This window comes from Scyliorhinus torazame, chromosome 18 (genome assembly GCF_047496885.1).
Source record: "Scyliorhinus torazame isolate Kashiwa2021f chromosome 18, sScyTor2.1, whole genome shotgun sequence".
Classification (NCBI taxonomy): Eukaryota; Metazoa; Chordata; class Chondrichthyes; order Carcharhiniformes; family Scyliorhinidae; genus Scyliorhinus; species Scyliorhinus torazame.
Genome location: NC_092724.1, coordinates 122,067,808 through 122,081,065, shown reverse-complemented (window position 1 = coordinate 122,081,065; position 13,258 = coordinate 122,067,808). Strand labels below are relative to the sequence as shown.

Here is a 13,258-nt window from a genome sequence, read left to right as displayed (position 1 = left end):
ATTGTAATTAAACTTTTGTGGCATAAAGTGGAGCATGAATGTTGGTCAATCCAGCAATTTCCTGCAACACCTGTCCTCAGTGCGCATGTCACGGCCGGGAACGCTCCACCCGGCGCGCCTGTCACCGCCGGGAACGCTCCACTTAGTGCGCATGTCACCGCCGGGAACGCTCCACCCGGCGCGCCTGTCACCGCCGGGAACGCTCCACTTAGTGCGCATGTCACCGCCGGGAACGCTCCACTTAGTGCGCATGTCACGGCCGGGAACGCTCCACTCGGCGCGCCTGTCACCGCCGGGAACGCTCCACTTAGTGCGCATGTCACCGCCGGGAACGCTCCACTCTGCTCATGTCATCGCAGGGAACACTCCACTCAGTGCGCATGTCACCGCCGGGAACGCTCCACTCAGCGCGCATGTCATCCGCGGGAACGCTCCACTCAGTGCGCATGTCATCGCCGGGAACGCTCCACTCAAGTGCGCATGTCATCGCCGGGAACGCTCCTCTCAGTGCGCATGGCATTGTCGGTTTCCTAGCGACGGCTTGTACACAGCCCAGTTGTTGTTGAGTCTCTGCAGCTGAAACAAAGTCATGGCCCACGAAACCGAGAACTTCTCTCAGCTCCAGCTGGAATCTATCATTGGGTTTAATGGTAAGAGCCAGGAGCTCCGGAAGGCGCAGGGTCCACAGTGTCTGCTGTCCCTGTCTCTCTGTCCCTGCTGCTCCCATCAAACGCTGCATCCTTGCTGTGAGGAGCACAGACTCCCTAAAATAGCTTCATGCATGGGGGCCTCGACTCACTTTTTTTTTCTTTTTTTCCAATTTAGAGTACCCAATGATTTTTTTTCCAATTAAGGGGCAATTTAGCGTGGCCAATCCCCCTACCCTGCACATCTTTGGGTTGTGGGGGCGAAACTCATGCAAACACGGGGAGAATTTGCAAACTCCACACGGACAGTGACCCAGAGCCAGGGTCGAACCTGGGACCTCGGTGCAGTGAGGCAGCAGGGCTAACCCACTGTGCCACCGTGCTGCCCTGACTCACTTTTTAAGTATCTCTGCCAGCAGTGAAGGAAACAGCAGACAACACCAGCACTTTTAAAATTTAATTGCACACTGAGGTCATTGGACTGGAGAGGATCCGAGATAACGTTTTGAGTCCACAGACTCTTGCTCCTTTCAGTTGTGACGAAGGGCCTGAGGACTCGGAACGTTAACTCTGGTTTCTTTCCTGCCAGACCTGCATGGCTTTTCCAGCTCCTTCTGTCCTCGTTTCAGATTCAGTATTCGCAGTGTTTTGCTTATTTCATTGCACTGGAGTTGCATGTAAAGTTGAGGTTATTCGTCGAGGCCCCTACTTTCTCAACCTTGCCCCTCGCCCGAGGTGTCATGATCCTCCGGTTAAATCATCACCCGTCAGCTTGCTCTCTCTCAAAGGGGAGAGAATCCTCTGGGACTGTGGTGACATTTACATTTTTAAAAAAATGTTACGGTCATTCCACAACCCTACAGCTCATTCCCTAGCTTGCACCAAGTTCCGTTCTCCTATCACCCCTGTGCTTGCTGACCTAAATTGGTTACCAGAAAATCATCATTCCCTATCTCCTCCTCAGCCCCATAACCCTCTGAGATATTTGCAGTCCTCCAACTCAAGCCTCTTCAGCAACCCCAACTTTAATCATTCTATCTATTGTTGGCCACTTTTAGTTGCCATGGTCCAAAGCTCTTGAATTAATTTCCAGATGCTTTTGCCTCTGTAACTCTCTTTCCTTCTTTAAGCGGCTCCTTAAGATCACAATTTTGACCAAGCTTTTGGTTTCCCTGTCGTAATATATTAAGCTCCTGTGAAATGCTTTGGGATATTTTTTATTACATTAAAGTTGCAATATAAGTGCATGTTGTTGTTATAACCCCATAAGCTCTACCTGTCAACTAGGGCAAAATGCCACAGGGTGCTCAGCAAGGGGTCAAGACCAGGAACATTTGTCTGAATAAAGATGGAATGTTATGGTGTTCGGCATGAACAAGTTTAGAATGCTTTTTGCAATTGGAGGATCATCTTGTGATGGTTCATGAAGCTAACACTATGTTCGATGCTCTTAGGAATTATCTTTTATTAAGGTGCAATAAAAATTAAATATTGTTTTTCTTTCATCTTTACTTCAGCCAGATCACTTCAGATTTTTAATTGAGTGTTGATATTTCTATAAAGCTGTTAATAGTTTATAATACTACAGATTTATTGAGAAACTTTTTAAAGCATTGTGTATTCTGCATACAGTGTTCCATAGAAGAATGGTACAAGATAAATCACAATCTATTTTGAGAGCACCGCACATTGCAAATCATAGCATTTTCCTAAATTTTGGTGCAGTTTGAATTCTGAGATTGTTTTGCTGTGTTTACAGGCAACGTACCTTTTGGTTTAACCGTGCATCCTGATTGTGAAAATATAATTTACCCTCTGGGATGTACAACTGTCGTACAAAATCTGAAGACCAGCTATCAGGCTTTCCTGGAAAGCCATACTAACAATATCTCCTTCGTTGCAGTCAGTAAGAGTGGGAAATATATTGCAACAGGACAGGTTACTTATATGGGCTTCAAGGTAAGAAAAATGTATCATTTTACAGGTTTTTACCCAGGCTTGAATCCCCCTGGATGAGACCATAATTGTGCTATAACCTTCTCACGGAATTCTCTGCAAGGCCCATCAAAGCACCTTTGCTTGCAGCTTATGAGCAGCAACTACTTTTCACCGACTTTTTTATCTGGTGTATCCACTAGAGGCAACATTTGCCAACTTCCTCTCCTCTCCCACTCACCCCAATTATCACTGTGGCCTTGGGCTTGGTCAGCCATCACTGCCCCTCTTGCATTCACTTGTGGTCAAGGCCCTTTATATCCGCAATCTTATTGTGGATGATTACATTGACACAATGATTTTGACAAAAGCATAACTCATGGGTGGCAACACCCTGCCCCTTACTGAAAGCCTCTGTCTAATTATATTCTCCGCCACTTGCCCTGCCCAAACCACCAGGGTGGCAGTATGCCCAATGCCACCAAATGCCACCTTGCATTCTCTATCCCTAAAGCACTGGTACCTTCTACATCTTTGAGCACTTATTCACTTTGTTCCACTACACTCCTTTAAAGTCCTCATTACCCAAAGCTTTTCCCTGTTTCTCACTGTGATACACTTCTTCCAATTAATCCCTGCATTATGTGACCCTTAACCAAAGTAATTAAATCTTTATCTTAGCTACCTTTGTCCACTCTCCTCTGAATTTACTGACCACCTCTTCTCCCTGCATATTAACTCTCCACCCGTCCCCTCAATCTTGTCAACTTGCATGGCTTCTCTTAACTAATTGTCTCCTCCACAGATTATAATCAGCCATCTGTGACGACTTTTGTGTAACGCCCTCTGAGCCCTATCCCTGAAGTTGTGTCTTTTGCCAGCTTCTATCACATCTTTCATGCAGTTTCTGAGCTCTTATTGTCAATGAGACCTATGTCTTTTTCCCTTGACCTATATTCCACAAAACTGCCAACCATCCTTTCTGGGCCCTCTGTTAGCTGATCTTCATTGTGAGAAGGATGGGTCATGTCCCTCTTCCTTTCAGAACTTCTGTCATTATCTACAACTTTAATACCCTTGCCAAACAATTTTTGATTTTACTGAATGATAGAACGGGCTCTAGGGCTTAAGAAACTACTCCTGTTTCTACATAAAACCACTCTCGGCTTTTCTGTCCTTGCAAACTACTGCTCCATCTCTAACCATTTGCTCTCTAATTTTCTTGAACGTGTTGTTGCTTCCTATGCCTATGCTTATCTTTCCTATAATTTCATATTTGAATCACTCCCAACAGGTTTCCATTCCATCTATGTCACAGCATTGACATAGCCCTCATCAAATTCACAGGTGAATCTTCTGAGAGTGTGGCTATTGAGCCTTATCGCACCTTTTCTTCTCCAGCCTCTGTGCAACAATTGAAGATTACTGATGATTCTGGAAAATACATTATTGACAATTATTTCCCCTCAAATAATTGGAAGAGTGATGGAGGCATAGAACACATGCTTACCTCAGATGAATCAGACAAGGGGCTGGTTTAACACAGGGCTAAAGAGCTGGCTTTTAAAGCAGACCAAGGCAGGTCAGCAGCACGGTTCAATTTCCGTACCAGCCTCCCCGAACAGGCACCGGAATGTGGCAACTAGGGGCTTTTCACAGTAACTTCATTTGAAGCCTACTTGTGACAATAAGCGATTTTTAATTTTTAAAAAAATCTAAGATTGTGGAAACAATGCTCACCCAAAAGGTTCTCAGTTGAACTCCCACCCCCACTCTGAGGGATGCTGCGCTGTTGGCAATACCGGGCAGGGTTTTCCACAACCCACTGTGTGTTTTGTGGCAGCGGAGGCAGCCCACCATTGGCTGGTGGTGGGGGTTTCCAGCCCCGTGGCTGTCAACAGGGTTTCCCACTGTTCACACCCTCCGCCACTGGAGAACCCGCGTCAAGGTGTTGCCATCGGCGGGACAAGAAGATCCTGCCCACCATCTTTTGGATGACACCTTAAAACGAGGCACCATCCAGCTGCCCAGATGGATGCCAAATATATCATGGCACTGTGTCAGAGAAGGGCAGGGGTGTTATCTCTGGTGTCCTGGCCAATATTTACTCCTCAAAAACAGATTATCTGTTCATTGCCACATTGCACTTAGTGGGAGCTTGCTGATGCAAATGAGCCACTGTGTTTCCAACATCACAATAGGGACTACAGGTCACAAGGTACTCCTTTAGCTGCCAAGCACTTTCAGACATCCGGTGTTCATGAAAAGCGCGATATAAATGCAAGTCTTTCTTTTTCTCAAAGAGCTAACCAGATCACCAGAAGCGGAAACTCATTCAGTTTAATCTTTTTTTGATAACAGAGAGTAAGATTATTGTTCTCAGGCAACAGTACCAGCAATGATGATATGAGCAATATTGTGACAAAATGTGTTCTAGAAATATTTGAAACCATTCTGCAATATTTGCAGCTCAACATAAGCAGTGGCCGTACATTATAAACTTCTGAAGCCCACAGAAAATGGATTAAATGCCACCTTAACACAGAAACAGCTGCAGCACCAAAACCATGTGTAATCAAGATCCATTGTTCTGCTAATGTACAATATTGGCTTTAATTCACAAATAAACATGTAAGAGTTTTTTTTTAACCAACCCAGGAATTTATTACTGCTACCACAAGTGCAACATATTGGAAACAATTCACTGGGTGCAAATCCCGCTATGTCGGGAAAATAACAGGAGAGCCCCTAAATGGGATTTGCTCGGTTGCCCAATACCGGGACAATTTGAAGCCGGATTCGTGCCAGTGGAAATCACTACTGGTCTCCACCACCAGAGACCAGACGTGCTGCCCATGCGGGGGAGCTCTGAGGACATTGGAGCCCCCAGGTGGCCGGGGACATGGACGTCTCTGCCCCTGGCACCCTTTGGCACTGCCAAACTGGCACTGCTAAGGTGCAAGGGGACAGTGCCTGGTTGGTAATGCCAAGGGGCTGGCATGCCAGTGATCCTTATTAGTGGTGGGAGGGGGGAGAGGGTTGATGCCCGCGAGGTTGATGGGCAGGGGCACTGAAATCCCAAGTCTGGCGATGCTGGGGGTGGGGAGGCCTTTACTGTCACTTTGAGATCTTGGTTCCCCTTTAAGAATGATGCCCTGACCTCTTTGAAACCGAGCTTGCCAGGGTGTTAAGGCCACCCCTTTCAATGCTGGTGCACATCACGCCCCACTCCAAAAAAATGACGAAGTTCAAGTAGATCGCGATGGGAATCACATGCGTCGGAACAGCCAGCACCAATATTCTTGCCCGAAATGACACTTCATTTTTGGGGAGATTTCCACCCATTGTATTTATTCTAAAGGTTGGGCAACATGGTGGCGCAGTTGTTAACACTGCTGCCTCATGGCGCTGAGGACCCGGGTTCGATCCTGGCCCTGGGTCACTGTCTTTGTGGAGCTTGAACATTCTCCCCGTTTCTGCGTGAGTTTCACCCCACAACCCAAAAATGTGCAGGGTAGGAGGATTTGCCATCCTAAATTGCCTCTTAATTGGAAACAAATAATTGGGTACTCTAAATTTATTTTTTTAAAGTATTTATGCTGAAGGCAAATAACTTACAGTGGGAGTCTAAGATCAACTTTGATTTAACACTGGAATAACTCTAATGGTTTGAGTTCTTTTTAAATTCTAAATATGAATGTTTACTTTTAATTTAGAATCTTTTCCAATATGGATTGTGTGACTAATTAATGTAGCCATAAAAGAGAACATGCGGAAGATTCACCGTGCCAAGGTTTTGCATTGTAATCGGCTGTGTTCAGTGTGATCCAGACTGAAACCTGAGCATTGTATATCTTTGCAGGCTGACATCATCATCTACAACTATGTTGAGAAAGCAGTTCATGCACACATGACTCTTCACCAAGCCAAAGTGGAAGCACTGGCATTTTCCCCAAATGACCTCTATTTGGTATCTCTTGGAGGTCAGGATGACGGCAGGTAACATAGATGAAGAACCAAGCAAAATTGAAACCAATGGGAATGAGGGAAAAAGTCTGCAGTAACTGGAGTCATAACTCACACAAAGGAAGATGTTGTTTTAAAAGATGCTGGAAATATTCAGCAGGTCTGGTCATATTTGCGGAGAGAGTTAATAGAGTGACTCCCTACAGATGCTGCTAGACTTGCTGAGATTTTCCAGCATTTTTTCTTTCGTTTCAAATTCCGCATCCGCAGTAATTTGCTTTTATCCAGGAGTTAATAGAGTTAATGTTCCAGGTCGATTTCGTGACAGTGACAAAGTTTCATTAGCCTGAAACGTTAACTCTCCTCCCAGATACTCCCAGACCTGCTGAGTATTTCCAGTATTTTCTGTTTTATTTCAAATTTCCAGCATCGAAAAATCTTTGTTCTTGCAAATGACTGTGGTTTTTGGAGGACAATCATCTCAACTCAGGACAGGTTCCTCTGAGGCCCAACTATCTTCAGCGATTTCATCAATGAATACTAGTTCTTGTAGTGGAAGGAGCTGTTTGTCTGGTACATGCACAAAGATGTCTCTGTTAAATCAGTGCATCTCCAACAGAGAGCGTGCAAGAGATATTACAGAGGCTAAGATTGTACAGCTATCCCAGCCAGTACAGGCAGATATGTCACTTAGAAGATCAAGGTTTGGGATAGCTAGGCAAGGTGCAGCTACTGGCACAGAAGGTGAGTTCACCCAACTGCAGATGACGCGAGAGCAGCAGCAGTTCAACAGACGCAGATTCATCACTTTGATGTCTCTGCAGTCCAACACCATCGTCCCAAAGACAGGGAAGGCATTGGTATCAGCTCAGAATGGTGTCGTCAGATAAACCGTATTCTAAGTACAAGCATCGACTTCCATTTAATCAATAGTGTGGATATCTAATTCTGTCAATTTATCAGATATCTAAGGAGGATTCGTCTTCCGGCAGGGGAAGAGAGCGGTCGCGGGTGGAGGAGCTCCTGGGGGGAACAAAGTTGCGTTCCGTTCCTTGCCGAGAACTTGCAGCCAAGGGTGCAAATTTACCCATTTGGGCCCCCCGCAACAAGAAGAAAAACCCATGCTTTAAAGCGGGAGACCTGGACGCTTGGGAGCGGAGCGATCTGGCCCCCCCTCCACGCACTGCGGCAGGACGAGCGGCAGCGGGGACCGAGCCAGCAGCAAATACCAACCCCCCCCCCCCAGCGGCGACCACCACGAGGCAGGCGGCGGAACAAAGAGGGGCACCCGGCCTGACCAGAAGTCTCTCTCTCAACCCTGGGTGAGTGAGGGGAAAAAAAAAGAACTTCCCATTTTTCAAAAAACTTTGAAAATAAAATTTTTAAAGAGAAAGAAATGTTTTAACTTTTTTAAAGGAACACATTTTTTTGAAAAGTGTTTTATTTAAAAAAGTGTTTAAGGAGAGAAGGGAGGGGAAAAGAAAGAGGGGGAAAAAAGGGGGGGGGGAAAGAAAGAAAAAATTCCAGAAGGGAGCCAAAGCAGAGGGAGAATGGGCACCAAAAGCAGACGGGGCAATGGGCGAGCCCGTTCAGACGAGCTAATCAGCGCACGAAGCGGCAGAACGGAAGGTTCGCCGCAACAAAAATAACTCGACAGACAGGTACATTTTCCCCCTGGGCCAGGGGGGAACTGGAACTGGAAGGCAGCCTTTGCCGAGGCGCTGAGAGAACATCAGCAGGAAAACAAGGCAGAAGCCAGAGCAGACATAAAGGCTGCATTGCAGGCAGCAATAGCCAAGGCCCTGGCGGAGGTGCAGCTCGCCCTGGGCAGAGCAGAGGGGAAACTGGAAGCCCAAGAGGTGACCATTAAGAAGCTGGAAAATGCCATGACTGACATGAGCGACCAGATCACGGCCCTGGAGAAGGAGGTGGTGAGACTGGGCACAACGTAGGGGAGCCTGACTGGCAGAGTGAACGACCTACCAGAGAAGATCGAGGGTAGAAACCCCACGGCATGTGTGGCTGAGATGCTGGGCAACTTAGTGGGGAGGAAAACTTTCCCCAACCCACTAGAAATGGACAGAGCACACCGGTCGCTGCGCCCGAAGCCCAAGACAGGGGACCACCCGAGGGCAGTTATAGCTAAACTGCACCGGTACCAAGATAGGAAAACAATCCAGGCAAAACAGAACCTGCAAATGGGAAGGACACTTCATTCGAGTTTATGAGGACATTGGGGCAGACCTAGCCAGGAGACAGGCCAAATTTAATAGAGCAAAAGCAGCTCTTCACAAGAACGAAGTGCGTTTTGGTATGCTGTACCCAGCAAAACTCTGGGTCACATACCAAGAAAGAGAATACTTCTTCACAGCCCCCGCCGAAGCAAACAAGTTTGTCGAGGAACACGGGCTGGAAAACCAACAGCTAGGGTAGAAATGAGGGGCCCCTGGCAAGGGGCAACAACACGCCGATGGGGTGAGGGGGAGATGTGAGGCAACACCAGGCCCCCACTGCCCCCACCCCCGCCACGGCGAGCGCACCATGAACAAAAAGCAAACCACTACCCGAGGGACCGCTTCAGGTGGGAAACCAGGCCCCAGCACGAGGGAACAAGAGTAGCGGAGAAGGGAGAACAAGGAGAGGAGTGCAGGGTAGGATGGGGGAAGAGCGGGCAGAAAACCGCAGAGGCCGGGAAAGGGAGAAGCGAGACAGTAACTACCGAGAGGGGGGACACCGCACTGGCAGGAAAGCTAGCGCCGGGGACATGCAATAAAGCAAGGCCGCAGCACGTCCCCAACAGGAGGGAAGGCGCCAGGCAGGGAGGGGGGAAACCACTCAACAGAGACGGAAAGCAAACGGGGATAGGAACAGGGGAAAGAGGGACAAAGGAGGGGTATACGGGAGAAGAAGGGAAAAGGGGGGGGAAAGTGAGGGACCGGGGGGATGACGACACATGGAGGAAGGGACCGGGGCGGGGGACACACAGGGAAGGAGGGACAAACAAGGTTAGAAAAGAAATAGCAATAGGGCTACAAAGTGCCACAACCAAGGGCTCGGAACAAGGAATCGCTGCAAGCATCCACCCAGTACCGTCTCTGGGCGAAGGGAGACCCCAGAGTGCAGGGGACTACCCGCTTGGTGGACGCACAGTGGGCAGCCATGTCGGGTGCCCCCTGGACAAAGGGAAACCCTGGATTGCAGGGTCCCGACCGCATGGAGAGAGCAGTGACAGCGGCCATCCTTGACGGCCCCCTAACAAAGGGAAACCCCGGAGGGCAGGGATGTGCCCACCAGGTAAGAATGGTTAATCCCACAGGAGCGAGGGGGCAGAAGCCCCCCACCAGGATAAGTCACCTGGAACGTAAGGGGACTCAACGGCCCAGTGAAAAGATCCAGCGTCCTCACCCACCTTAGAAATATGAAGGCCGACATAGTCTTCCTTCAAGAGACACACCTGAGAGAGCAGAACCGACTGCGGGTAGAAAAGGGTTGGGTGGGCCAAACCTACCATTCCTGCTATGGGATGAGGGCCAGGAGGTGGCAACACTGAACAGCAACAGGACTATGTTTAGGGCACAAAGACGGTTACCGACCCAGGGGGACGGTATGTCATGGTCAGCGGGGCCCTGGATGGGGCACCGGTAGTACTAGTTAACGTGTATGCGCCCAACTGGGACGACACGAGCTTCATCAAGAAGACCATGGCAGAAATCCCTGATCTAGCAACACACCGTCTAACCATGGGGGGGGGACACTTCAACTGCATACAGGATCCAACAACTGACAGATCAAACCCCAAAATGGGGAAAAACTCAAGCATGGCAAGGGAACTCGGTCACTTTATGGAACAGATGGGAGCGGTGGACCCCTGGAGGTTCACCCATCCAGGGGGGAAGGAGTTCTCCTTCTTCTCCCCAGTACACAACGTATACACCAGAATTGACTTCTATGTGGTGGGGAAAACAGTGCTTCCAGGGATAGACAAAGTGGAATACTCCGCAATTGTGATATCAGACCACGCTCCACACTACATGGACGTGAGGCTGGAGACAGGCAGGGCCCAACGCCCCACATGGAAGTTGGACATTGCCCTACTAGCTGACAAGGCCTTCAACGAAAAGATATCGTGGGCCAGAGCAAAGTACACGGAGAACAACCAGAATGGGGTGGTCTCACCCTCCACGTTCTGAGAAGCGCTGAAGGCCGTACTCAGAGGGGAAATCATCACTTTCAAAGTGCAAAGAGATAGGGAGGAAAGGGGAGCTAGGCAGCAGCTGGTCGACTCCATACTGGAGATAGACCGTAAATACTCCGAGGCCCCGACCGTAGAGCTCCTGGCGGAGAGGAAAGAGCTCCAAAGGAAAGCAGTGCACCAACTCCGCCAGGCACGTGGGACCTTATACGAACACGGAGACAAAGTTAGCCGCCTGTTGGCACACCAGCTGAGGAAGCAGGCAGCCACCAGGGATACCAGAGGCACATTAGAAACAGAACTAGAAAAGATCAACAAAACCCTCAAGGCCTTCTACCAAGGGCTGTACACCTTCGAGACCCCAATGGGGAGTCCGGGATGAAACGGTTCCTTGATGGACCGGACATACCAGTCATGGGGTAGGGCAGAAAACGGGGCCTGGAAGCACCACTAGCACTGGGAGAGATCATGGACAGCATTAGCTCCATGCAGGCGGGGAAGGCGCCAGGACCAGACGGGTTCCCGGCGGACTTCTACACAAAATTTGCGACAGCACTGGCCCCGCACCTGCGGGAGATGTTCACAGACTCGCTAGCGAGGGTCACACTGCCGCCCACGCTAGCACAGGCCTCAATCTTGCTGATACCTAAGAAAGACAAAGACCCAATGGAATGTGCGTCATACAGACCCATCTCACTGCTGAATGCAGACGCCAAAATCCTAGCCAAAAGGCTTGAAGACTGTGTACCAGTGGTGGTCGCAGAGGACCAGACGGGCTTTGTCAAAGGTAGACAGCTTACCTCGAACATCAGGCACCTGCTGAACGTGATAATGACCCCCTCCGGGGAGAGAGTACCAGAGGCGATCGTCTCCCTAGGAGCAGAAAAGGCCTTCAACAGAGTCGAATGGAAATACCTCATAGAGGTACTGGAGCGGTTCGGGCTTGGAACAGGGTTCATCTCCTGGGTAAAGCTCGTATACAACGCTCCCATGGCGAGCGTACGGACCAACAACACCAACTCCCGATACTTCCAGCTGCACAGGGGCACCAGACAAGGATGCCCACTGTCCCCGCTGCTGTTCCCTCTAGCGATCGAGCCACTAGCAATTGCGCTCAGAGCAGCAAAAATCTGGAGGGGATCCGAAGGGGCAGCAGAGAGCAATGGTCTCACGCTATGCAGATGACCTGCTCCTCTACATTTCGGACCCACAAAGCAGCATGGACGGAATCATCACGCTCCTGAAAGAGTTTGGTGCCTTCTCGGGCTACAAACTCAACATGAGCAAAAGCGAGATCTTCCGGGTACACCCACAAGTAGGGGGGGCAGCACTAACGGGACTGCCCGACACAAATTCCGTTACCTGGGGATCCAAATAGCCCATGACTGGAAAGGGATCCACAAATGGAACCTCAACAGTCTGACAGAGGAAGTGTAAAAGGGCCTGCAAAGATGGAACATACTCCCACTCTCCCTCGCGGAGAGAGTCCAGACGATCAAAATGAACGTACTGCCCAGGTACCTCTTCCTACTTAGATCCATTCCAATCTACATCCCCAAGGCCTTTTTCAAAGCACTAGACAATGACCTCATGGCATTCGTATGGGGATGGAGGGGGGGGGTGAATGCTAGGATCCCAAAGAAGGTCCTACAAAAAACAAAATCCAGGGGGGAGGTGGGGGGGGCTAGCCCTCCCAAACCTACAATTCTACCACTGGGCGGCGACGGCCGAGCGAATAAGGGGATAGATCAAGGAGCCAAAAGCCGAGTGGGTGCGCGCGGAAGAAGCCTCCTACATGGGGACCTCTCTCCGGGCCCTCGCCATGGCAGCACTCCCATCCCCACCCAAAAAACACTCCAGCAGCCCGGTAGTGATAGCCACCCTCCAGTCCTTGAACCAACTACAGCAGCAATTTGGCCTGACCAAAATGTTGGACAAAGCTCCCATCTGCAACAACCATAGGTTCACACCAATGCTGACTGACGCTACCTTCAAAAGGTGGGGACAGGACGGAGAGACAATGACAGTCAAGGACCTATACACGGACGGCAGGATCGCAACACTGGACCAACTCTCAGAGAAATTCCAGCTAGCCAGGGGGATCGAGCTAAGGTACCTGCAACTCAAAAAACTTCCTACGAAAGGAGACAACGACGTACCCACAACCACCACGACAGACATTACTGCAAGAGTTACTGGACGCAAGCATACTAGATAGAGGAAACTGTAGCGACATGTATGACCGACTGATAGAAAGGGCTGACACCGTACTGGACGCAACAAAGAAATGGAAGGAGGACCTGGGGATTGAAATAGGGTGGGGACTCTGGAGCGAAGCACTGCATAGGGTCAACTCCACCTCCACGTGCGCAAGGCTCAGCCTGACACAACTAAAAGTGGTGCATAGACCCACTTAACAAGAAGCCGTATGAGTAGGTTCTTCCCGGAGGTGGATTGATGTGAACGGTGCCAAGGAGGCCCGGCCAACCACGCCCACGTGTTCTGGTCTTGCCCCAGA

General features: G+C 49.5%; 1 protein-coding gene across 2 annotated transcripts in view; it reads left to right on the top strand.

Moving 5' to 3' along the window:
- Nucleotides 1-498: 498 nt before the first annotated feature.
- The window catches only part of cfap52 (cilia and flagella associated protein 52), a 143,568-nt gene continuing 130,808 nt past the window's right edge, over nt 499-13,258 (top strand). For both annotated transcript variants that reach the window (XM_072483266.1, XM_072483267.1), the window contains exons 1-3: nt 499-650; nt 2,407-2,606; nt 6,445-6,581. In XM_072483266.1, the coding sequence (XP_072339367.1) occupies nt 590-650; nt 2,407-2,606; nt 6,445-6,581 (398 nt within the window). In that variant the 5' untranslated portion in view covers nt 499-589. The remainder of the gene's footprint in view (nt 651-2,406; nt 2,607-6,444; nt 6,582-13,258) is intronic.